Raw genomic sequence first — 25,538 nt, 5'->3', positions numbered from 1 at the left:
GGACAACAGACATAGGTACCAAAGCTGTTTTGAAGCTTCTCTTCATTTGTGACTGCTGGAGATAAGTCGAGGGACTAATGGAGTCACTTTAAAAACTGTTATTTTAGTTATTTTCCCAGGACTGTAAATAATGTGTGTTTGTTTAAATGTTGGCCACAGTGATAAAGAGAAAACTGGAGCATCCCTAGAAGAACTTGTGCTGTCTATCTGTAGTGAACTCACTCTCTGTCCCCATTCAATCGTCTCACAACATCACACTGACACTTCTGGTGGACATGTGAACATGAGAGAGAATATGTGACATTATCTATAAATACAATAGAAACTGGCATGGTTGCCTTAGTTATCTGAAAATAGGTATCTTAGGGCCACAGGATAATGCAGCGATAGCGTTGGCTGTTGCACAGTAAACATTAACATTTGTGGTATTACTGCTCAAACACTGAGGAAATTCAACAGTGCCATGGTTAGCTTACATAGGACAGTCAAATATTACATTTCTGTACTCTGCTGGCTGTTCTTACATTAATCTGTAAAGTCAAAACATATTTTGATGCTCCCAGTCATTAAATTGGTGGTGTCATCATACAGTGGTGTCACTTTAGATGATCAAATAGCATGATTAGCCTACAAAAATAATTAGGCTACAAAATTATTTACATAATGAATTACATTTACATTCCGTGATGACAGGTTTGAGTTTCACTTTTTTTCATTTCTTTCAAAGTTACATAAACGTGGCAAAACATAATGGAAGGGTTTTCTTTACGGAAAATAAGACTGTATGCACACAAAACAGTTTATCTTCAAATTCAAATTATGATAAAACATCTCTTCTACTCATATAAACAGGGTATCCATTGAACATTTAGAACTGGCAGGATGTCTCAGTGAGAAATAATTAATGTGAAATTACAATATGCTTTAAATGTCACAATATAAAATATAGAACTGTGCAAAAGTCAGAGACCCTTCATATATTTCATTTCCTGTCAAACGACCACTAAATATAGAGTTTTTAATGTTTCAGCATCGGAAAACATGTATTTTCAGATTTCAGTACTTGGCCTTTATAGATCACTGAAGACGTGCTGTCATTATGTAGTCGGCACTGTGTTCTTATTTCCATATGAGGAGCTCCTAGTCTTCAAGGAATTGTCTATGAGAAGAATGAATGGAGTTTTGAAAATTCCCTTTGTTGCATCCTGTGATAATCAAAAATGTTCCAAAGCTGATACGTTTTGTCCTATAAGTATTTTTCTCTCGAATATCACTGGTTCCTCTGAATTACAAGGTCATTAAATAGTCAAAATATGAATACTGCTACATGTAAGCTAATGCTACTACTCACTAGATTGACGTCATTAGACTGGCAGCCTCTATAAAAACCAAGCAAACCAGCACACTTTGCCAGTGTGATGTGTACACCTGTGTACAGAATGAGGGCACATAAAAAGAAGACAGAAAAAACAGGTTTTTCCTTCTTGAGTTACAATGCAGTTATCTGTTCTTCATCTGATACTCAGTGAAACATGATAGACCTTTCCCTCAACAATTTTACCTGCACCCAGGCTAATTCAGTGCAGACTCAGCTTAATACCACTGCTTACCCCCTGATAAGCTGATTTAGGCTATCAAAATATCTTAATTATTCTTTTAATGCTGGTAACATTTTCTGATAAGGACATTTTACAGCTTCTACATCAAATTAGCTTCTTTCTCGCCAGCTTCTTGTTTGAATTTTCCCATTCCACCTTAAATAATGCAGCAGTTGCATTCTGGCACCTGAGGAGTTATAATAGTAACTGCTACACATTTAAGGTGTAATGGGAAAATTCAAACAAACAGCTGGTGAAAAAACATAAGCTTCTTTGAGAGTTGAGGCATGAAAAGGGATGAGGAGGTTGATCTGTTTCTGTTTGACAGGTGGGTAACAATAACTTATTTTTGCTGTTTCACAGAACCAATAGGTCAGTATTGTTTTGTCCATTCAGTAATGTTTGTGATATCTAATCACAACTGGTGCACCATTTAAGGTGTAACATGAAAATTTGAAATAGAAGCTGGCAAGAAATAAGATAACGTGTAGTTTTAATGCTGGTAATATTTTTGATAAGGTGATTTAGGCTTTCAAAATAACTTACTTAGAGGTCTTATGTACGGAGCTACCTATAAATATGCACTACGGTAGGACATTTCAATAAGGTCTCACAATTCATCAGAACACCATAGCTCACCTAACTTTCGTCTAGCTTAGTGATGTGAAATTGATGTGCAGTGGCTTTAGCTGGCTTACATGTAGCAATATTAGTATTACAATTCTTTAATGACCTCATAATTCAGAGGATCTAGTCATATTCTAGAGAAAAATACACAGGACAAAATGAATCAGTTTCTCAACATTTTTATTTACCACAGGGCACGATAGAGGGGATTTTTTTGAAAACCCCTTACGTTTTGGCTGTACAGAAATGGAGCTTATTCCCAGAGTTCCTATTATAAGCACAACACGAACTGCAGAATGATGTATGACTTCAGTGGTCTATTACAGCTTCCATTCTTTTCAGGAGGCTTGCTTTCAGTTTTTCAAAGAAATCTGCAGGGATATTTTTCCACACCTTCAAAGTTCAGTCTTAGGAGTTGGTTCCATTTTCTGCCTCTCCAGTAATCCCAAAAACATTCAGTGATGTTGTGGTCTGGACTCTGGGGTGGTCAATCCTTGTTCTGAGAACACCAGCAGCTTCTTTGTTTGATTTGCATTTTTGTCTATTTCCTTTTTCTCAGTCCTTGACAGCTACACATCCTTTCAGACTCATAGTGTTGAGTTGCCTTCTCACAGTTGAAGTATGGACAGAAACACCTGTGGATTTCTTCAGATTTAAAGCCAGAGTACAGCTTGATTTTCTCCTCTTTCTCAAAGATGAAAGCTTTAAGTACTGTTTATCGGATGGTGACAGCTTTTGGTGGTCTACCAGGTCCTTCACAGTTGTTAGGAGTTCCATAGTCTCTTTTGCACAGTCCTGTGTAAAGCATGCTATTGCTGCAATACATATATTTGCTCATTACAGTTGCTGAAATTTCCGCTTGAAATGATCAAGTAGTAGCTTGTAATGTTGATCAATTTATTGGAAATGTCATGTAGGGTTTACTTTGTTGTGGTTGTGGCTTAGGATGTGGTATAATGAGGCCTTGCTTTGGCTTTCTCAGACTCTTAATGAACCATAAACTTTGAAAGTGGGAAAGGCTTTAATGCAAAACATATCTTAGGGTGTACAATTCTGATGTTATTTCATGCTTTTTATGATTTCTGAGAGTCAGGCTCATGCAGAAGTCATGATCTCTGTTTTTTTGTTGTTGTTTTTTTTCATATGCGGAAACTCAAATAAACTGCAGGTTGAGATGGAAATAAGTGTGAGGCGCTGATTGAGGTTAAGGTTCTTTCTTTTTCCATGTATCAGTGCGTCACACGGTATGATCTCTTTTTAATGAGTTTTGGGTTATGACTGATAAGTTCATACTCCTAGTCTTTGGCTTCAGTGTTAGGATGCATCTGGTGAGCAGTGAGAAATTCACTGATCCTCCTTTTGGGTAATATCTTAATCTGTCTTGGCATCTGTGGTCAGACAAGTGTCATGTTTTTACTCTGGGGAATGCGAGTTATTTTTCTGTTGAACTTAAGCAGAAGAAGCACTGGGAATTTCTTTCTTTCTCCCTACACAAGTGTTGATTAAGTGCCCAAGAGCACTGACTCACAGAATGGGGGGTGCCGATTATTAAATAGTGTTAAATATTTTCAACAACCACAAGTGGTTCAGCTGTGTTATTTAAACGTGTATTTGCTTAAGAATACTCTAATGTCCGTGTGACGTCAATCACTGAGAAAAACTGAACTACTTGGACATGTATGATACTGTCCTTTGGTTTACTTTGCTTGGATGCTGTTGAAAGAACTAGAGACGGGCAAATCAGTACTAAAATATCAAAACTTCCAATCCTCATGTAAAAATACAGATGCCAAGTGTTTTTTAACTCCGTAATTATAATAAAAATATTAAATATAAAGATTTTTTGATGAGAAAAAAAATGATGGAAATAAAATCAGAAGCCTTCATAGGTGAGCAAGCAAGTCAACATTAAAAGTGTTTTTACTGTGTTATTGTGTTTGAATGCAAATTTTTATTGTGGCAGTTGTACATAATTTTTGATATCAAGAAAACTGCAGTTGTGCTGTCTTTTTTATCACAGCCATCTTTGTGGAGAGGTGTGAATTATTTTCACAGCAGGGGGTCCTCATCCCTCCCTCCTGTTTCACTCTTTATTGCTCTCTAGCAGTCCAGCATTTCCGCACTTAGATATCAAAGAGCCAAACGCCAACAGTGTCCTAGTTAAATCAACAGACTTACAGGGAAAATATGTTATTTGATGGCATAGATTAAAAATATTCCAGTCAATTTCCATTCTGCTGACAGAATATCCACTATAGGGGCCTGTTAAAAGAAGCTACTATATTGCAAAATAACTTGAATTCCTTTGAGACATGGTGGTCCCTGTGAGAAACCACTTTTTCTTCTCTCATTTATTACTTTGCTTTAATAATTAAAGAGGGAACCTCTACATTTAATGAAAATTAACATATGTTAATGATGTTCTTAAGGGAGAGTAAAAAGAAGCACACAGGAAGTGATGTAACTGCTGTGTCTCTTCCGTAAAGCTAGGTCTACATGTGTGTTGCAGGGGCTTCTCCAAAACTGCTTACCAGGTGATCCAAGTAGGTTTTGTCCATATGGTTGTAGATTTTAATGATAACCATCATGCTACAGAATTCTAATGACTGAGTTTAGGTGTTTCAGCGACACCCATTCCTAACAGGTGTACAAAATCAAGCACACAGACATGCAATCTCCATAGACAGACACTGGCAGTAGAATGGGTCAGACTGAAGAGCTCACTGACTTTAAACATGGCACTGTCATAGGATGCCACCTTTGTCAGTTTGTGAAGTTTTGACCCTAATAGATCTGCCCCTGTTGACTGTAAGTGCTAGTGTTGTGAAATGGAAGCGCCTAAGAGCAAAAAAAGGCTCAGTCACAAAGCAGTAGCACAGGCAAACTTTCAGAGCAGGGATGCTGAGTACTGAAGAGGGTAGACCATAAAAATCACCTATCCTCTATTTTATCACTCACTACAGAGTTCCAAACTACCTGTGGAGGCATCAGCACAAGAGCTGGGCATCAGGAGTTTCATGAAATGTGTTTCTATGGCAGTGTGATTAATGAAATTGGGTTTGTTGGATGGAAGTACGGAGGCTATTCTAGCCAAACAAGAGTAACCAACTCCATGGTTTGAAATAGAATGTCTAATAAACTCAGGTGTGATGGCCTGGTGTCCACATACTTTTGGCCATATAGTGTGTGTAAAGGCTAGTAAAGTAAAGGCATATGGCTAAAACTTGGTGGTTACGCACAGTAACCACAGAACATTTACGCACAAGGTGCAAAATACAGGGGATCCTGGGGGTCTGGGATCACCTAATTGACCTCTTGGACCTCCTCAATGTCTCAAACTCAAAACTCTGAGGGGTCCCTGAGAATAAACTTATTATGAAGTTATACTGTACGTATACTGTATACTATAGGGAAAACAGACACTCCAGTGCAAATTCAGTGAAAGGTCATTGTTTAGCTGCTTCACCCACAAAACAGTGAGCTTCTGTCTTTGATATTCCTAACTAACTAGAGATGCAGCACTGGTCTGCCTCAGGGTGGCACTGTAGCAATCAGTTCACTCAGTTGGTCCTTCATAGCCTCGCAACTGTAACTATGCCCGGTTTACCTCCAAAAACTTTACATATGCCATAGCATACAACCCTATTTCCGAAAAAGTTGGGATGCTGTGCATAATGTAAATACAAACAAAATGCAATGATGTGCAAAGCATTAAACCCTATATTTCATTGAAAATAGTACAAACATATCAAATGTTGAAACTGAGAAATTTGTTTTTAAAAAAATATATATTCCCATTTTGAATTTGATGCCAACAACTGATGTACAGTTGTGTAATGTCAACAAGTCAGTAACATGATTGCGTTTAAAAAGAGCATCACAGAGAGGCTGAATCTTTCAGACGTAAAGATAAGGAGGGGTTCACCACTCTATGACTGCACGAGCAAATAGTGCAACAATTCAAGAATAACATTTTTCAATGGAAAATGGCAAAGAACTTGTACTTTTCATCATCTACAGTACATACAACATCAAAAGATTTAGAGGATCTGGAGAAATCTCTGCATGCAATGGACAAGGCCAAAAAACACCACTGTCTGTGAAAACAGTTTGTCGCTGCATCCACAAATGCAAGTTTAAACTCTAAAATGCAAAGAAGAAACCGTATATAAACAGGATCCATAAATGCTGCCATCTTCTCCTGAGCTCATTTAAGATGGACTGAGAGGAAGTGAAAAAGTGTCTTGTGGTCCGACAAATCAACATTTGAAATTCTTTTGGAATTCATGGACACTGTGTTCTCCGGGCTAAAGACCACTCAGCTTGTTATCAGTGCACAGTTCAAAAGCCAGTATTCATGGTGGTATAGAGGAGCATTAGTGCACATGGCATGGGTGACGTGCACATCTGTGAAGGCACCATTAATGCTGAGCGATATGTACATTTTTTGGCAGCATATGCTCCCAACTTTTTTGGAAATGGTGTTGTATTTGTAAATCTTATAACTTGCCCAGTTTCGCAAGAGATAGAGTGGAAAGAGTAAATTGTTACTCATTTCTCTGAAGACAGAAGAGGAGTTGTGTAAAATCTTAGTAAAATTATGGAAGACCACTTTACCAAACTAGAAAAGAATGCAAAGTGGGGCTGTGCATCAACCAAAGAACTGCTTTTATTGTTATCACAAAAAATGAAAAGATAATAAATTCATAGAGTAAACTGAGTATAAAATGGAAAAGTATATAGTCAGCGCCACTTGATGCACAGTGGTTGCTAGAAGAAACCACCTCAGAAATGACCTGTGCTTTCAAATATACTTTAATATTGTCTACATTTTCAAGTTTTACAGTGTAACTTGCAAAGATTTCTCCTTTTTATATACATAAAAACATTTAAAAGTATTGGTATAGTGACGTTGTATTACTGTGATGTGATAAAATCAGTGGTATCGCCCATCCCTGCAAGGAACTGTGCATGCTCTAACAGTGCAGTTACTGAGCAGGCTAAGCAGAGGCAGCAGGGTAACTAGGCTTGCATGAGCTACATTTGGAAATACGACAGCGTTCTCACTGCACCTTCCCCAGTAAAATAAAGCTTCCAGCCAAAAGTATTTGTTAAAAAATTAGGAAAGGCATTTTAAGGCAAAGTCTACATTCTAAAGCCTAGTAATGTAAACTGTTTTGCTCATTACAGTTGCTTAAATGTATACTTGGTTTAGGCAAATAGTAGCTTGTAATGTTGACTAATTCATTTGAAATGTCATGGAGGGTTTGGTTTGGTTTGGTTGTGGCTTTCGGATGTGATGTAATGAGGCCTTGCTTCAGCTTTTTCAGACTGCTCACGAAGCATAAACTCTAAAAGTGGGATTAAACAAAGGCTGTAAAGCACGACTTCATCTGACTGTGAATCATTCTGATGTTTAAAACATATCCCTGGAACAGTTTAATTGGGTTAACGAATCTCTTACTAGGCTAGTTAGTATTTGTGTGGCTGTTTTCAGTCTCAAATAAATGTGCTGTTTAACACAACCATGAACAAAATGTTCCTCCTTTTCTGTATTTATTTGGATGTTTAACCTCCCAAACTTTCCCCATCAGTTTACATAGCTAATCTCGCATAAGTCACAGCATTGGACTGTATGCATCACCTGTCATGTGTAGCTTTTAGGAGCTTTCTAGACTAAACCACATTGGTCATAAAAAGGTAAATGCCACAAAAAGCACCCTGTGATGTTCTGTACGTTCTACAATTAATAACCCTAATAATGCCATTTGAACATTTTAGGCTAATTTTAGCTCTGGAAAGGTTGGTGTTTGTGGGTTCTTTGGTAGGTTATTGGTTGTATGTTAAATGACATGGGCAAGTGAGGTTGACTTTGGACACTGATGATAAATATTGGCCAAGAAAGTTTGTAATACCAGTGTTATTACTAGTACTTGCTAAATCTTCCAGACAAATAACAAGTTGATTAGTGTAGTACATGTGCAGATAGGATTGAATCATCATGTCAAAATGTTGTATGGAAGTTCAGTTGGGACAAACTTAACTAGTGGACAATGCACGGGCCATATATTGTGCAGTGGAATGGAAAAGGAAGAGTAAAGGAATGCTGCAGGTTGCCTTTTTTTCCAGGTTGTTCTTCAGATCTTAACATTCTATTTACTAGGCAAGAAAAAAACTCCTGACCTTTGAATCTGGAGCCTGCAGTCTTTTACAACATTGTCTTGTCTGTCACTTGACAGTTGACTGCTGTAGTTCTCTCAGCTTAGCCCCAGCTTAGCAAACACTTGTGTTATATTTTCCATTAGAAAAACCTGGGGTCACCGGTATGTCTGCCTGTGCTAGCCAAAACCAGATGGGGTTTTCCTATAAACAAGTGTACAGAGAATATTTATACAGTCTATGGCACCTGACGCCATAACACTCATGACATTCTGTTTAGTAGCCAATGTTGCCATAAGTCACTTTAGAGAATTAAGTAAATATTTTCAATATAGCCATGCTATTGTTTATTATAGAATGGCAAAAGCTGTAAATCTTGCCAAATCCTCAGGTTAAAAAAAATGTCATTTAATAACAGCTTGTCCTGTGATGTGCGCTGTTTTTCGTGCCGGCACCTTTTTGTTATTGGTGGGTCTATTTACTGTGAGGTAGATGCTAAAACACCATCGCTTCTAACGCAGGGCGTTTGGAACACATCACACGAGCCATTACACCCTGCTTTCAAATTTCACCTCTGCTGCTCATAAAACCTCTGATTAGTGCATTTGCACCTCGTTTGTTAAAAACGTCACCGTGCAAAATTTCAGGTTTACATTCCATTTGATTATTACTCGTCGCACAGCTCGCTCCTTTGTTTCACGAGACAATGTTGACTGGATATATTAACAGCTTGAGCAACTTTCTATCTGGATATTTTGAACTGTGATTTGTTATCACTGCATAAGTAATAACTTTAAGTTAAGTGTCCTTCATGTTTAGATGTCACAAGGTACTTTTTCTTATTAACTATAGGCAGTTAAAAATGCTGTAACATAATCCTTCGGCCTGAATGGCAGTGCAGGATGGTTATATAACAAATGGGGAAAAAGTATCCAAGTGTTAATTCCTTCTCCGACTCATCCTGGAAGTCCTGGAATAACCCCAACATAAATAAGGAAAGCAATGAAAACCTCCCATAAATTTGGCCAAGGCTCAACTCAACTGGTGGTCAGCAAGGAGGAGGGAAAAAAAATAAAAAGTGAGAGAAGCGGAAGATGATTAAAAATGACAAAAGGAAAGAAAACACGCAGCATAAAGCTGCCTTGAAATTAATTTATCAATGAAAGCCGCCTCCTGCTGATGACGGCAGTTTCGGGTAGCTTTGATGTAAACCTAATGACTTTTTACAATTCCGTCCTGGAGGAGACCACCCTGGAAAGTGGAGGTCCGATTAAATCAGCTGCCCTTTATAACGCTGACTCCGAGAACACAAATGAGCCAAACCCACTGGTCCAACTGGCCATTAAACTGCAGACCTGCCCTTCCCAACAGCATGCAGAATTTACAATGATGACATTACAGATACCATAATGAGTGTAACCGATAGTAACGAATTCCACTGCACATCTTAACTCGCCGCAGGTAAGTCAAATCATGAATATGAGGACATATCACATGGTCAGAGATGCTATCACCGTCTTTGAAGCTGCCTCTCTTGCTGTTTTACTGCAGTGCTCTGGGTGGCATTGTCGCTGTTCTATGACATGGCACACATCTGGCACGCTTATCCGACAGAGCTGTGCTCCTAACTGTCACTAGCATATAAATTGCCAGGATTCCATCTGAGAAAAGGTTTTTAAGCCTTGCCCATCAGTTAAGAGCTCATTAAAAGCCTTCTTCTGGAACAGAAGGAGGAGGTACGTCATCCTCTTGAACCTTTTTTTCGGAATTCTCTCTTATCTAGGTGTTGTGTTTCTGGGTTAGTATGCTGTCTTTTCTCTTTTGTTACTTGGTGATCTGTAGGTAAACCATACCTGGAAGCCAGAGAGCAACTTTAATGCAGAGAATAGTTGACACTGCAGTGTCTCAGCTGCATTTATCTAATAATACTGCACATTATTCACTATGAATTGATTTGACAAGCACTGGCTTTGAATATCAAGAGTATTCTGAACCTGAAAGAAGAAAAAAATCTAATTAATACTTGCAAAACATAGTGAAAAGCCATATTAGCACTTTTCTTATTGTGTGATCTTATTTGAAATGCACAAAGTGAATAATTGCATTATTCAGAAGACTCCAGTACATTAGCGAGGCTTTTTGGCCTCCCAGATGTGCAAGAAATTGGCAGCAGGGCTTCGATAACACAAGTATTTTTACAAGCCATGACATTCCAAGGGAATTGATGTCCTTCAAGTCATCTAAGTGGCTTTGAAAACACAGCTTATTAAAGAAAACAGAGATGTGTGTTTGTAGTGCCCTATGCGGTTTGTTGCTGTAGATGATGTACTATACATACAGAGGCCTTGGCTTGTGGAAGTGTGAGAGAAGGCCTCGTTTTTCACCGGGACACGTTGAGGGGGCTCTCAAAGCTACTGAATCGCGAGCTCGTTTGTGCAGCACTATCCTGAAAAAAGAGAGACCCTAGGAAGGCCTGCACTCTGTAAATTCTGTAAATTAATAAGTTGGCTGGCGTGCTGGCTGGGAGATACATTTGTGGACTTTGAGTGAGCTTATGCTTTGTAAATAAACAGACTCACTCTGGTTGCTGCTGAATGTCTTCCGGCTTAAATGGGTTTTAAGCAGAATCAACAGAGAGCTCCCCCATGTTCTCCAATAAGGCGCAAAATCAAAGCTGTTGTAAAGCTGCTATAAAGATGAGGAGAAGGCTTAGCCGCTAAATGACGCAGCAAATGTTTGAATGTTTGCTCAGTCAAAATGCATTACTATGCTGAGTTGTCACCAAGCAAATGTAAAATGATGCACTGCTGCCATTGTGCTGCGTTAAATATGTCTGGCGTGTCCTGACGAATCTGTTTTGGCAGGGGGACAGACTGTGGGTGATCTGAAGGGAAGGGGAGCGAGGCCAGGGCGATGAACGCAGTGAAGAGCTCTGAGCACAGGCCTGAGCACAGCCATGGCTGCAGGAACACGGGGAACCCCAACGGCCAAGCCAACAAGACAACACCACACACACTCAGCAAGAACGGTGAGTAGGGATGATAGCATCTCTGGGCTATTATATTTTATTTTATTTTGTTTTTATTTTATTTTAGTTAAACATTGAGCAAGTTAGCCACATTGAGATTAAAATATCATTTGCTCTTAAGCCCTAACCAAGAAGGCAGCAACAGAGGGCCAAAAAAAAGTTAATAACAAGAGCAAATATAATGATACAATTCTTTGATAGTTATCTTAAAATTAGCCAGGTAGATAATTTGCTTCAATTTCAAATGTTTCTGCAGGTCATTCCAAGTTGATGGAGCACCATAACTAAAAGTTACCTTGCCTTATTCGGATTGCCTAAAAATGTACATGTCTATCATGCTCTGTTTCTTACTGTAAGAGAGAACAATAGAAGATATGTATTACATAACTGAAATTGTCATCTACCCATTGACATTTGTTGAGAATGTAAATTTTGATCTATTTTCTCTTAAGTAATCAAGTTAATTGAGTAAATGTGACAGCACTAAAATAAATAGGCACTGATTTCACACTGTGTCAGTAGTCTGTCACAAATAACACATAATCTCTGTATCTTTTATACTAAATGACAGAAACATAAGATGTTTGCTTCAGAGTACCTATTAATTTTTCATGCTGTTCTTCTGCAAGCTTAACAGTGATTACAGGAAATCAGAATATATAAAATAATATGTAAAATGAGAGATCATGCTGGCACACTGCAAAATGCGATGACCCACACTTTTTGAAATTGTAGCATGACATACATGACGTTTTCTGTGTATTGAGTTTTCACAAATATTTTTCAGCTGTTACTTGTTACTCAAACACTACTAATAATCTTGTACACTCTTTACCTAAACCTTTCACTCGTATACTATACTAAACCTGTTACTCAAATACTACTCATATACTCAGATATACCTTAATCCCTAAACCTGTTACTCATATGCTAGTCATATACTCAGATACTCCTTACCTAAACCTGTTACTCATATACTACTCATATACTCAGACACTCCTTACCTAAACCTGTTACTAATATACTACTCATATACTCAGACACTCCTTACCTAAACCTGTTACTAATATACTACTCATATACTCAGATACTCCTTACCTAAACCTGTTACTAATATACTACTCATATACTCAGATACTCTTTACCTAACCCTGCTACTCATATACTACTCATATACTCAGACAGTCCTTACCTAACCCTGCTACTCATATACCGCTCATATACTCAGACACTCTTTACCTAAACCTGTTACTCATATACTACCTATTTACTCAGGTACTCCTTACCTAAACCTGTTACTCATATTCTGCTCATATACTCATGTACTTCTTGCCTAAACATGTTACTCATATACTGCTCATATACTCAGATACTCTTTACCTAAACCTGCTACTCATATACCACTCAGGTACTCCTGACCCTAAACCTGTTAATCATAAACTACACATATGTGCCTTATCTAAACCTCTTGTTAAGTGTAATGTAGTCATTAAGTCTACCCCTCACCTAAACACTCACTTATACCTTACAATGTGTACTAAACTATTTACTCTAGTCCTTCTGTAGTCTGCAGCAAGCTGAATGAAACTTGTTGTTTTTTATCATTTATATTAGGCCTATGCACAAAAGACTGTGACAAAGTTGTGTAAGTAGACATGACTGGAAGTTCTAGTTTGTATTCAGTCCGTGACCACTGATTTAATCATTTTGTGTACCATTTCGAATCATGTATATTCCTCTTTAAGACCAGCACTTATTTTTGCCAACATACATACCAGGTAAATAGGTAAGTATGCAAGGCGCCGTTTTGCCAAGTAACTCCCCAGGCCAGATAAAACAAGATTGTTTGAACATTTTATTAGAAGCAGCTGATGACTAATCCATGCTGAAATATCAGTGCGCTCCGCTTTTCCACTTCATAGTCTAATCAAACCGGCTCAAATGCCACTTGAATCACAAGGTTTTTCAGGATGAAAGTATTTGTGGAATCCTGCGATAGAAACTGTATTTTTAGCATGATGGATCCCTGGACTCCCAGCCTGAACAGTGAGAGAAATACAGCGTTTCCCACTTCACTCTAAGAGCCGCCTCAGTTTTCCATGATGTCATGTGTGGTGCTTGGGTGAAAGGAACCAAAGAGGAGACGAATGAGCACGAGCTTCAGTATCCTTTAGCCATTCAGTTTTTTTTTCCCCTCATTATTATTATTTTTTTTTCCTCTCCAAATGAGCCTAATGCCTTAAGAACTTGACCGTGTAGTCCTGCACTGCTGCCAAACCTCTAAAGCCCCAATCTAAATTGAAGATAAGGCCCATGCAGGCACAGTCTCCCTGCTTATTTATGTAAAGTGTCTGGTAATTGAAGGAGCTCCTTTTTGTCTCTTTGTATTGTGGAGTGTAGTGGCTCCTTCTCGCTTGCCTTAACAACACAAGCTCAGTTTGGAGTGCTGTTGTGCAGCGGAAAAGAATAACAGTATGTAAAAGTAAAGCTATTATATTGAACACTTTGAAGAACAGCAGTCTTGACAACTATTGTTGGTTGGGTGAGTTATCCCATGAAAAGCATCTTCCTTACTAACTTTTCTAGACCATTTCAGTTGAATGGTTTCAGTTGAATTGAGGTGGTTCTTCTATGGCAACACTCCAAAGAGGCCTTCTACACACCTTTATGTTTATGAGTAGGACAGGCATGTGTGTAAATTTCTAACCTGACCGAACTGTTGGTTGAATATAGGGAGCTGTTTTTAAAACCTACCTGATGGATTGTGAACCTTGCTTTACTTACTAAGAGATTACTTTTTATTCTCATGCAGCTCTTTCTATTTCTTTGGCCGGCTACAACAGAGACATGCATTAACAGTGAGCATATCAGCCGTCTGCTCTTGGACTTGGGCCAGAGACCCCTGAATGTCCTTATAGTCCTGTCATGTGAACTAATCTGTTTCAGCCAGAGAGAAAGCCTCTCGTGTGATTTTAACAGATCATGCCTGTGGGGTTATCCACAACGCTCTGTAACCATCAAGACTGTAGGACCTCACAGCAGATGAACACTGCAACAGAGAGTTTAAAGGACTACTCAAGCATTCTTCAACCTAATCTCTATCTGCTGCTTAGGCATCAACAGACAATAATTTTGTTGCCTTTCAATGCACTTAGAAAAGATAAGTAAACCTGTTGGCTGAATTCTGTTAACACATTTCAACTTCATGACTATATAATGCAAAACAGCATTACAGTCTTACAATATGGGGTCTTAGGATGAAACAGACATGATAGAATGTTTTTTACCAAAGCTGTTCTTATTAGTTTGTTAGTCTAACATTATTAGACAAAAAGAATTATAAAAAGTTGTTCTGATAACTTTCTGGTAAGCAGTGATCATGTGGAGCCAAATTATACAGATTTACAGCTTAACCTGGAACTGATTTTTTTAAATGTCTGCATAATTCAAGTGTTAAGATGTGTTAAGAGTGGTTAGATGTGAGTGATTAGATGTGAAATACTCCCGTCAAAGTTGTTGGCAGTAATGGTGATAGGAACCAGGAGTCTGAAACATTTAGTGCCTCTGAAAAGTCTCTCACAAAGCATTATTACATAAAATACTTATGAATATGCTGCTGGATGCCTGAGACATTGTTTCACGACAGTTTTGTGAGAACGTGTTGACCTAAAATGTATTTTTTAATTCATTCATTGCAATGAGGTACATACAGGGTGTGGTAAGGCAAAATAGTCCCCAAAGCAACTTTATTTCTTTTAGATTAACCACTATTTTACCATTATTAACACTGCATATAAAAACTGAGGAGATGTGTTGGTTAACTAGATTTAAATAAAATTGCTATATCTGAGTGGAAAACATCACAACCACTGTAAAGAAATCAGTAGGTTTCTCTACAATAAACCATTTCACATCAAACCATTTTTAATGACTTCATATACATTTTTACGCATTGAATTATGAAAAAATATTCAAAAATCTGTTTAATTCTACTTTCATTTACGAAAATCTTGAATTTATTTACGTGTTGTGTTTGAATGAATGCAAATGTGCCATAAAATGTCAAAATTATTGTCTATGGTAATCAGCATTATGATACAGATGCACCAGATGAATGTTAAACTGAGAAACACTGATCTATTCCTTTAAATTATTTTTCATTGTGAACATACGGTATTTACTACTAATTTGACCATGATATTTGTACACATAAGATGACATAAGTACAACACTGAATGTAGGGTTTTCATTGGAAATTGTTGTGCTGATGAAAAAGGTAGCACACTGAAGGTGATCTGAAATGTGTTGGTGGCCTGATGTGTTGAAAGAGTCCACATGATGGCATCATTCACACAAAAGCAGCCTCGGATGCCTTCACTCATGCTTGTATTTACATGACAATTGTCATACTGTACAAGAACAGCTTCATTTCACTACATTGCAGGCACCTAGTGTTGACTGACTGGCACATTTCAGCCTTTTTTTAACGCTCTTGTCTCCATTATAAAAGTGAGGAAGCCTTTCGTCTGCTTTAAGTTGTGTTTAGTCAGTGCACTGAACATGTGTTTCAGATCAGAACAAAGTGCCCCTGTCTTCTGATGTGCTACTGTTTACCAAACAGGATTTTTGTCCAGCAGAACTCATTTTTTGTTAGCTCGGTTGTCAGTGAGATAATATGTTGTCAAGAGACTGTAAACCAAACTAGGAGAAGACTGTCAGGAATGTTGGCTTTCTGAGACATTTTAATGGTATCTTCTTCACTCTGTCCGTCTCCTGAAGGACAAGGTGAGTAACTTCATTATCAAAATGAAATAATGTGGCCCTTTGTTTCATATAAGAGCAGCAAGTATTGTTTGGTTTTTGTTTGCTCAGTTCAATTCAATTCAATTCAATTTATTTAGTTTTATCTGAACAGTGCTTTTCACAATAGACATTGTCCCAAAAATGCAGATCCAGACCCCTAATGAGAAAGCTGAGCATGAAAGTCTCTAAGAGCATGAGGAAGAAGCACTGAGAGCAACCAAGACTCAAAAGGAGAACCCCCACCTCTGAGCTGCAACAGATATGATTACAGTGTAGCTATGATACAAGTAGGACAAGTTTCCAAGTTAGATTAAACACAGGTACTTATATCAAAGCCAATAGCCAAACTAAGTTCCTAGGAAACTAGACGAAGTTGTATAAAATCTAGTCCATGTATAGTCCTGTTTACATGCACACCAGCATATTCTGATCTAACAACACTCTTCAAAATAAGTTTCCTAAATGGTTATTTGGATTGTGTGCTTGCTTCTAGCACAAAGCCTTTAAATTTGTAGAGGTTCTTTAAACTTCTTCTTCACATTTGCACATCACAAAATGGTTCTTTACAGAACCGTCCAATAAAAGGATACTGGTTCTTTTACGGCATTGATTCAAAGAACCTCTGTTGGCAGCATTATTTTTAAGTATGTACAAAGTAGAATGCTAATGTTTGTGTCACTAATGCTTGTTTTGGTGTCATAAATCTGTCACCACACGTGTGCTACTGGAAAAGTGGTCTGGACCACATTTTAAATATGCTAAGCTTTGACCACATTTTAAATACGCTAAGTTTAAACCATTTTTTAAATACACTAAGCTAAGGTCCAATAAAACCTTAGCTGGACTATGAACATGAAAGCATGTTCATGTTTACATGATCATGTCTTAGAGAGAGTAGGAGTCTTCAGGGAAGATTTACTAAGGTCTTACATCGTCGCAAACTCCAATGTGCTGTTAACAAGTAACTGTTGTGATTTAATGAACAGGCGCCGTGACACTTCAGCGCTTATACAAATAATGAAGGGGCACTCAGTGCTATTTTGTGCTTTTACCTGACTGCATGTGCATTTTTGTTTCCCTCTAAAATAGCAAAATATGAGGAGGACAGCATTACAATGAAGCATGCACTTTGATTTACTAATACTGATAGTAAATACCAAAATGTTTGTTGGTGCAATGTGTCTGGCATTGTTTGTGCTCAGAGAGAAAAGGCAGAACTTCCAGGCATATTTATTTGTTTTTGATAGATCTGTTTTGATAGAACATCTGCCATGCATACAATATTCTTAAAGTGATGAAAGAGATGAAAACCAAACTAAATAATTTAACTATTTAAATAATTTACACTGTGCTATTTTGTAGCTGAAGGTTTACACTCAAAAATCAATTCTTTTTTACAGAGATTTTACAATTCCACATGGTTTCCAAATGCTCTCAGCACAGAACTCATGTTTAGCTCATCCTTCATCCTCCCAGCCAAAAATGAATGTTTTAAAACAGAAATTATAAAAAATTGACTTCCTCAAATTTCTGATGAATCAATGTATTGTCTCAAAATAATCACATTATTCTTTCTTCACTAGCTAGTCATTGTTCTGACTTGTTAAAATATTGATAATATAACTAATAAGTTAAAATGTTGAGAAAATAAGTAATGATTTCAACCTGAGTTAACATTTGAATCTGAAACAAAGAAGGATTAAAAAGCTCTTTCTGGTAGAAAAAACAGGCTTTCATTCAAAAAGAAAAACATGGGCCAAACGTGGTTATATTGTGCTGGTCATTACTAGTGTTAGTTACTAAGTTGTGCTATAGAAGTTCTTAGTAGATAACCTGCTAAAAAATAAGTGTTGACAATTAGCGCCTCTCTTGGTAAAACTGCTCATCCAATGTTAAAGGTGTGTCAGAAAACTGTCTAAATTACAAAATGAACTTCCCATCATCTATCTTTCAAGTTTTTTGGTAATGATGCAAGTGTTGTACTACATACATGATTACGGATCCTTACTTTCATATAAATCCCATTTGGTAGAAGCGGAAAAAACAAGCAGGCTTCTTTTGAAACATACCATCATGTCAAAAATAAAATAAAAAAAGCACAAAACATTTGAGAATGAATTCTCAGGAACATACAATCAATAGCTCTGGCCCAGCATCAAAGCTCCTGATTGTTTAGCTGGCTTAATAATTATAATGAGGGAGCTTCCACAAAACAGCAAAGCCTTTACCTTTTTTCCTTTGTTTCATAGCCATCTCATGCGAACCAAAATGTCACCTGATCCTATCTTGAAAGTGAAATGAGGGGAGGAAGGAGGCTCTGACAAAACAATTTTTGGCTCTTATGTTCAGATCAACACCTGCCTTTAAAAAAAGCCTTTATTGTTACAGTCTGGGGAAGGCGGAACGGTGTGCTGGGATTCTTTCATGTGAATTCCGTGCTGGTTTTGTGGCGACTATGGGTGAGAGATTACACCCATCTGTTTGAAATTGTCCAGTGAGGCAGGCGAAAAGGGATCACTTGATCTCCTGGGTTATGAAAACTCTAAACTACATGAAGACACTGACTGTAGCAACTGTGACAGAGGAGGAAAAAGTCATTAGTGTCAGTTTGTTGCGATGCTGGGAGGGCGAGGCTTTTTCTATTTGTGTTTCAGCCGGCGAGTGACAGTGTTTAATCGCAGGTGAAAACCCTAATATGGCTCTTTTGATCTGCTTTGCAATAACATTTGCAAATGTTTGGAGCTGATACCTGATATCTAGCCGAACTCGCGCATTCAATCCGGCTTCTTCTCCAACACTACTTTGTTTACTTCAAAAGGTCTCACATCATTTATCAGCTAAGAAAATACTAAAAAAAAAAAAGGAAGTTAGCAATACTGTGCCAAAGCACGCAGCTGATATGATCAGCGCAAAATAAAAACAAAATCTTGGGCCCAGCGTTTCCTCATTAAGGAACAGGTGGAATGTGCAGCGATGTATTATGCCTGCTGTTGTTCCGCGGCTCCAGTTCATCCATGAAATTACTCACATGTACATCCATCATTTGATTCCAGCTTTGAAGGGAGCTGGTAATGAGGATTAGTTGACGGATAATGCGTTTCTGGCCATCGGCGCCTGGCCCTCGTGTCCATAAATATAAATAGGTATTTATGGCCCAGAAGATTGAGGAATGAAATGAGATGAGGAGAAAAAATAAACGATGAATTTTAAAAGCGGGTGAAACATGTTTGATGGTTCGCTTTTCTGGTGCCTCCTGGGAACTTTGTAATTGGTATCACATTGAGTCGTATTATAGTAAAACATTATTGAAAACTATACCCGGTCTTGAGCTCAAAAGCATAAATAAGGCATCATTACTTTTGTTGCAACAGTGCTTTGCACATATGGCATGTGTTCACTTGACTGGACATTGATAGTTGAGTTTGCTGTAAGCTTTGAAAAATCCATTCCCACAGCCAAGAGTTGCTCACCTATCTGGAATGTACAGTTGAAATTGGTTTCCAGCTAATAGAAATAAAGGGCATTGCTGGTACATTAGAAAGTCATGGCAGCTCTTTGCCATACTTTTTTGCTCACTTGTAAGTTAATTCATTTTATGCTTGAAATTAGATTTACACATAAGTAGATGACATCATACTGCTGAAATGAGTCTGAATGCTCCTTTAACTGGTTTATTAAAACAAATGGGTTTATTATTGGCTTATCTGACAGACTGAACCCATTGTAAAGGGGCACTTACACTAGGTTTATGAAACCACTGACCGTCCATGGTAAATCATACTAATTAAAACACATACAGACACACATGCACTCAGGTTTTCCTGTCTTTGTTGGGTATTTCCATTGACTTCTGTATGACTACAGCTAAATGCTGCTGCGCTAACTTTTCATCTGTCTGATATTTATGGCACACCAAGCTAGCCACAACTACTGGGATTTTGTCAACCTCATTCTGATTGGCTATCCACACTCATGTGTATGCACTGCCATGCACCAGTTTTAATTTGTCCCATGGGGCGAACAGGAATTTGACCCACCACTTTTCAAAGTACTGGGGCGATGCCCCACCAACGTTCAATTCAGTTTGGGATGCGGACATTGAAACAAATCTCCACTCTGCTCAAACTGCACAGACCACTGACCTATAGACACAAACAGTCAGATGGTCAAATTTAGTGGCAGAACTAATCAAAATCTCCACTTCAACTGAAGGGGCAGAACATTTCCCAAGTAGTAAAACCTTTGTGTATTACTCAGTAAAAATGCTTTTACTACACAAACCAATTTACATGTTCATAGGTTATGTTGCCATGTGAATTATACAATCAGTTTAAATATTTGTTATCGCTACCTTGCTAAACTAAGATCTGATGTTCTTCAGAGATGTTAGCTAGCAAATTTTGCTATCTGAGTAGAGCCCATTGAAGCATGCAAGGTCAAAACAAACACAGACACTGTTTATTGATAGGTTTATAGGTTTATTGAGACATGTTATTATACTATGAGCCATGACATATGCAGTATGTAGTGGCGAAAGTTGGTTTTAGTTAGTGACATAGGTTTTTGTTAGTCACTCAGCATTGTTTTTTTAAAACAATACATTTTGTTCCATCACTTTTAGGGGTGTAGTTTTGCAAACAGTTTGCCCACTCTGAGCTCTATGACAAGACATTTGGAGGGAGATATAGTACCTGAATTGAACAACGTTTGTGAAGTTTACAGCATCAACTGCCACAACATGTCAATCAAATGGCCCTTGCCCATAAAATTATGTGGTTCTTCTCAACTTTAACTGAGAAGATGCACCAGATTCTTTGATCATAGGCAGAACTCTGCTTTGTTAATCTGCACATAACCCAAACCTAACCTTAATCTAAAAAAAAACAAACAAACCACAAACAGTGGTTTGGCAGTTTCCTACTTTTTAAAAGCATTTTCCCCCACAGTGTCAACATTTTAACGTTTTCCATCATTCTGGTGACATTTATTCCCCATGGGGAGCTAATTACACGGTCCTTTACACCCACACATGTGTTCCAACTCACTGGACACTTTTGTGAGTGGCACAAAGCTCATTCAGAGTTACTTTGAACTTTCCCTTTAACGCTGCAAGGAACAGTGTTTTCTTTATATTGACCAAATCCACCCCAAACTGTAACGTCATCTATTAATTCATTCATCACTCGCGACACTAGATGATAAGGAATGTTGACTATAAAACATTGCCTGGTGGAACCGGAAAAGATGAGGTCACTACATCCAGAGGTCTATTTATAGCTGTTTAACGGGTGCATATTAAACAAAGCATTCAGAAAGTCAATTAAGAAACCACTCGGCCACGATGACCCGAAAACAACCCGCGAGGTTATTCTAAAACAAAGAGCCGTGGTTTTAGCAGGCCCAGGCTGCTCGGGGATGCATGTGGTCAGGGAGTAAAGGACTTAAAACCGTGGATTTCAGGGCGGCAAAGATTAATGAACAGTTTCTTTTTCCAGGTGTTGTATTGTGGATACAAGAGATTTAGGTTGTGAATTTTACCAAGGAAGAAATCCTTTCCTTGGAAATGAAAACAGTAACACAAAATACTGGCCTGATCCAGCTCAGCTGAGAAATGAAGAAGCCACTGTACATTCCTACTTCAAAAAGTGATTCTGATTTTTTTTTAGCCCTTAACAGTATTTCCAACTTCTGTATTTGCCTCATGGGTATTGCATTGGCTTATTACAGATGAGCTAAAAATATGACCGTTCAGGGGTCGTAAATTTAAACAAAACCAAAAGAAACCACACACCTTCATGTTTTAGTGAAACACCATTTTATTGTTAGCAACTTATTGCTCTAGACAAAAAATGAATGGAAGTATTCTCATCATCCACTGCGCTTCATGATGACATGAAAACTTTTTCTTTGTTAACACGGTCAGAATGAAGAGTGTTTTTTCAACAGCATAAGCTTGAAAGAATCATTTTAGTCAAATGAACATCTACACCCTTAAAACAAGTGGTTCTATAAAGGTTCTTTAGTAAAGACAGTGGTTATAGAGAGACTGTGATGACTCAAAAAAAAAACATCTTTGCATGGTTAAATAGTTCTTCTCTAATGGAAACCTGTTGTATAGAGTTCTTCAAAGAACCTTTTTATAAAGTTAAAAAAAAACCAATCTATATCATCAAAAAGGGTTCTGCTATTTTTTACTAGTCATATAACCTTTTTTGGTTCTATAGAGAACTCTTTTTGGTAGGAGTGTAGTCTTGATGTTGGCAAAAGGTTCTTTGGAGTGATGCTATAGAAGAACCACTTTGTGTTCCAAAGAGAACCTTTCAATGGAGGGTTGTTTTAAGATTTTTGGAAAAATGCAGCGTGAAGAACCTTTTTAAAGTTTAAAGAACCTCCACATAATGTAAAGGAAAGAACGCTTAAATTAGAACAAACCATTAAATTGGTACAAAAACCTTTGTTCTTTAACAGAAACTGTGTTCCTTAAACCTCCAAAAGGTTCTTTATACTCAAATATCTTTTTCAAACATGCTTTTTAAGGAAACCAAAAGTGGGTCTTCCATGGCACCACTCACAGAACCCTTTCTGGCACCTTCTTTATAAGTGTATACCTATTAGGGGTCTCTCCCAGAATTGTATGTCCAAGCCAAGAAGCATTTAAGGAGTGTTCAATAAATAGGAACGCTTGACACTGTTTGGATTTGCAGCTGGGAAAAAGACGGCATTTCTAGTGAAATCACCTGCTTTCGGATTCCAACCTCCTCCAACCTTTTGCATGTTCTGAAGAACAAAACAAAATAAGAATTAATTTGAAGTTGCTCCCACCAGCGACCCAGGTATGTATCATTCCACAGCAGAGGTAAGTTAGAACCATATGTTAATTTTCATAGAAAAGCACCTGGCCATGATTAGAGGCATGCTGTTGATGATAGGAATGCACTGAACACAGGCAGCTAGGAAAACATAGTCATTTAAAGAAGGCAAAAAGCACATTAATGCGAAACAGGTCCGTATCAACCCACAGGCCTGATAGTACCGCGTGCTTTACAGCAACACTTAAAGAGTTTATTACTCAGCATTGTAATTCATCTTGCTGCCAGCTCATACGGTCTCAAACACAATAGGGGACTTTATTATTCAATAAAAGAACAATATAATCCCTTTTACAATTTCCTCCCCAATAAGCGAGCATACGTTGTCTTCATTTTACCTGCGTCGGCTCTTCTTCATAGGTGATGCTTGGATTAAGTAAGTCCAGTAGGAACTGCCAGAGAAGGCTTTTTCCTCAGGGTGAGTTAAAATGCCTAGATTTATTGAGAGAATAATTTGGTAATGCTTCATTTGAAGACCTCTCTCACACAAGCTATGAAAGCCTATCATAAGCACTTCACAACACCCCCGATAAACAGCATACTTAAGTCAGCGGCCATAAATACTCACAGTGTGTAATGCATGTGGTATGTCATGACACAGTTTGGGTTGGCTAATGCATTGGTATTTCTAGTGAACCTGTTGGGTGATGTAAGTATTTACGAATGCTTATAATGTGCATGTGAAGGTAATGTGTATCTTATCAAAGTTAGGATCGAGTTCACTAGGAGCAGAATTTTATTTCAGAATGTTAATTACACTTTTTTCAGGTTTTCTGCTTTGCGGGCAAGTTCAGCATATGGATCTGCATTTCTGAACTGATCTGTGGGTTATGTGCTTTAAGGGTTATGTGCTACTGAAAGTCAAAAATACTTGAACTTTACTCGCCTGTTTAATCTCTAAGTATACACTTATATTATAATTACAAGTTTTGTTGATTTTCTAAGTAAAAATAAGTTAACACATCCCTCTACAGGGAACAAACGAAAATCATTTTAGTGCACAAAATTCTATTCATTTAGAAGTAAATAAAAACTTTAGATGCATGTTGGAACTGAATCTGCAGAAAAGTAGATATCCAAGACCAGGGCTGGTGATCACTGCTGTGGTCATTTGACCAGGCTGCCCAAACTTTTGCACATGACTCTACATAAGCATACATTTGCCTTTTGTCCTCCCATAACTATTATCAATTTTGATTGTACATTTCTGGAGAATTTAACAATAACATGACACTGATGGTGATAAAGAAGAACACATGCCCTACAGCAAGTTTCAGTGGGAAGGAATCTTAATTAATGGAGGGTTCGGTATGCACCAGTATTAAACATTTAAATGAATGAATGACTAGGAGACATTCTAAAGCAACACTCTTATAAACAAAAGAAAACTCAGTTTCATTATGAAGACACATCAAAATGTATTAATCACTATAATGCCGTCACAGAATGTGTTCATGACTATATTGCCTTGAAATAGAAAATACTTCCCTCATATGTTTCAGTGTAGTATGTAGGTAATATGCTCTAATTAACCGACACCAGGGGTGTATCTACGGGGGCCTGAGAGGCCTAGGCCCTCTCACTTTAAAGCCAGGCCAGTTTTCTAACTGCTCAAAAATGTCCTCCTATGCCAATGAAAAAATTTGTGTTGCACTCTTTTAATACAGGATGAAACTCAAAGTGTTCTTGCAAGTCTTTTTATTCACCTTAAACAAATAAAAGTTAGCATCAACTCCCTGATCATGATCATTTTTTGAAGCCTGCTAATGCCATGCCAACATTTACACAGATGCATGTCACAATGAGTCAAGTACCATTGTTGTTGTTGTGGTAAGGCACATTTTTTTCAAAGCCAATATGTATTGCATACTTGTAATACACAGTATTACCCTGCAACCTAACTGGCAGTAAAGTTGACTGTGCTAAGTAAAAAATACCTTGACCAAAAGATGAAAAAAATCAGGGTCTTTAATCATTTTCCTTACAGTGCTGTAAAGAGTAGGACTTAATTAGCCTTCATCTGCTGTGGTACGTTGTCAGCCACTAAAATGGCAGTTAAATGTGTGGTCAGAAATTATATGTTGGGTTTAAAATGTAATTTTGTTTTTCTTGCTCCGGTTATTGTCGTTACAATGTAGTAGGCTTATTGGTAGTTGTCAGCCTCGTCAGCCTCAGTTTCTGAGACCTAATTCTTCATAGCTGGCTCCCTAACCTCTAACTGGACCCCCTAAAATGAAATTCTGGCCATCTCTTTTATCCACACTAATCAAATCCTAACAAGTTACCCCAAAAGAGGGTTAAAACTGATGTATCTGTTAATTTGGTTGGATATTATTGGCATAAAATCCAAATGTTATGATTCTAATATTTAAAAAGTATAACAAGATCTTAATAAATTTGCATTACCACATAAGAGGCACTGTGGGAATTTAGGAACCTGCTTCATCACCAAGA

At 37.8% G+C, this 25,538-nt stretch overlaps 1 protein-coding gene across 1 annotated transcript in view; it reads left to right on the top strand.

Annotated features, from left to right (window-relative positions):
• myocd (myocardin) overlaps nt 1-25,538 on the top strand; it is a 133,942-nt gene that overhangs the window by 66,752 nt on the left and 41,652 nt on the right. The window contains exon 3 of the mRNA XM_036572948.1: nt 11,249-11,412. Within this exon, the coding sequence (XP_036428841.1) occupies nt 11,298-11,412 (115 nt within the window). The 5' untranslated portion in view covers nt 11,249-11,297. The remainder of the gene's footprint in view (nt 1-11,248; nt 11,413-25,538) is intronic.

This window comes from Colossoma macropomum, unplaced genomic scaffold, assembly GCF_904425465.1.
Source record: "Colossoma macropomum unplaced genomic scaffold, Colossoma_macropomum, whole genome shotgun sequence".
Lineage (NCBI taxonomy): Eukaryota > Metazoa > Chordata > Actinopteri > Characiformes > Serrasalmidae > Colossoma > Colossoma macropomum.
Note: the sequence above shows the minus strand (reverse complement) of the source record. Positions and strands in the feature narration are given on the sequence as shown.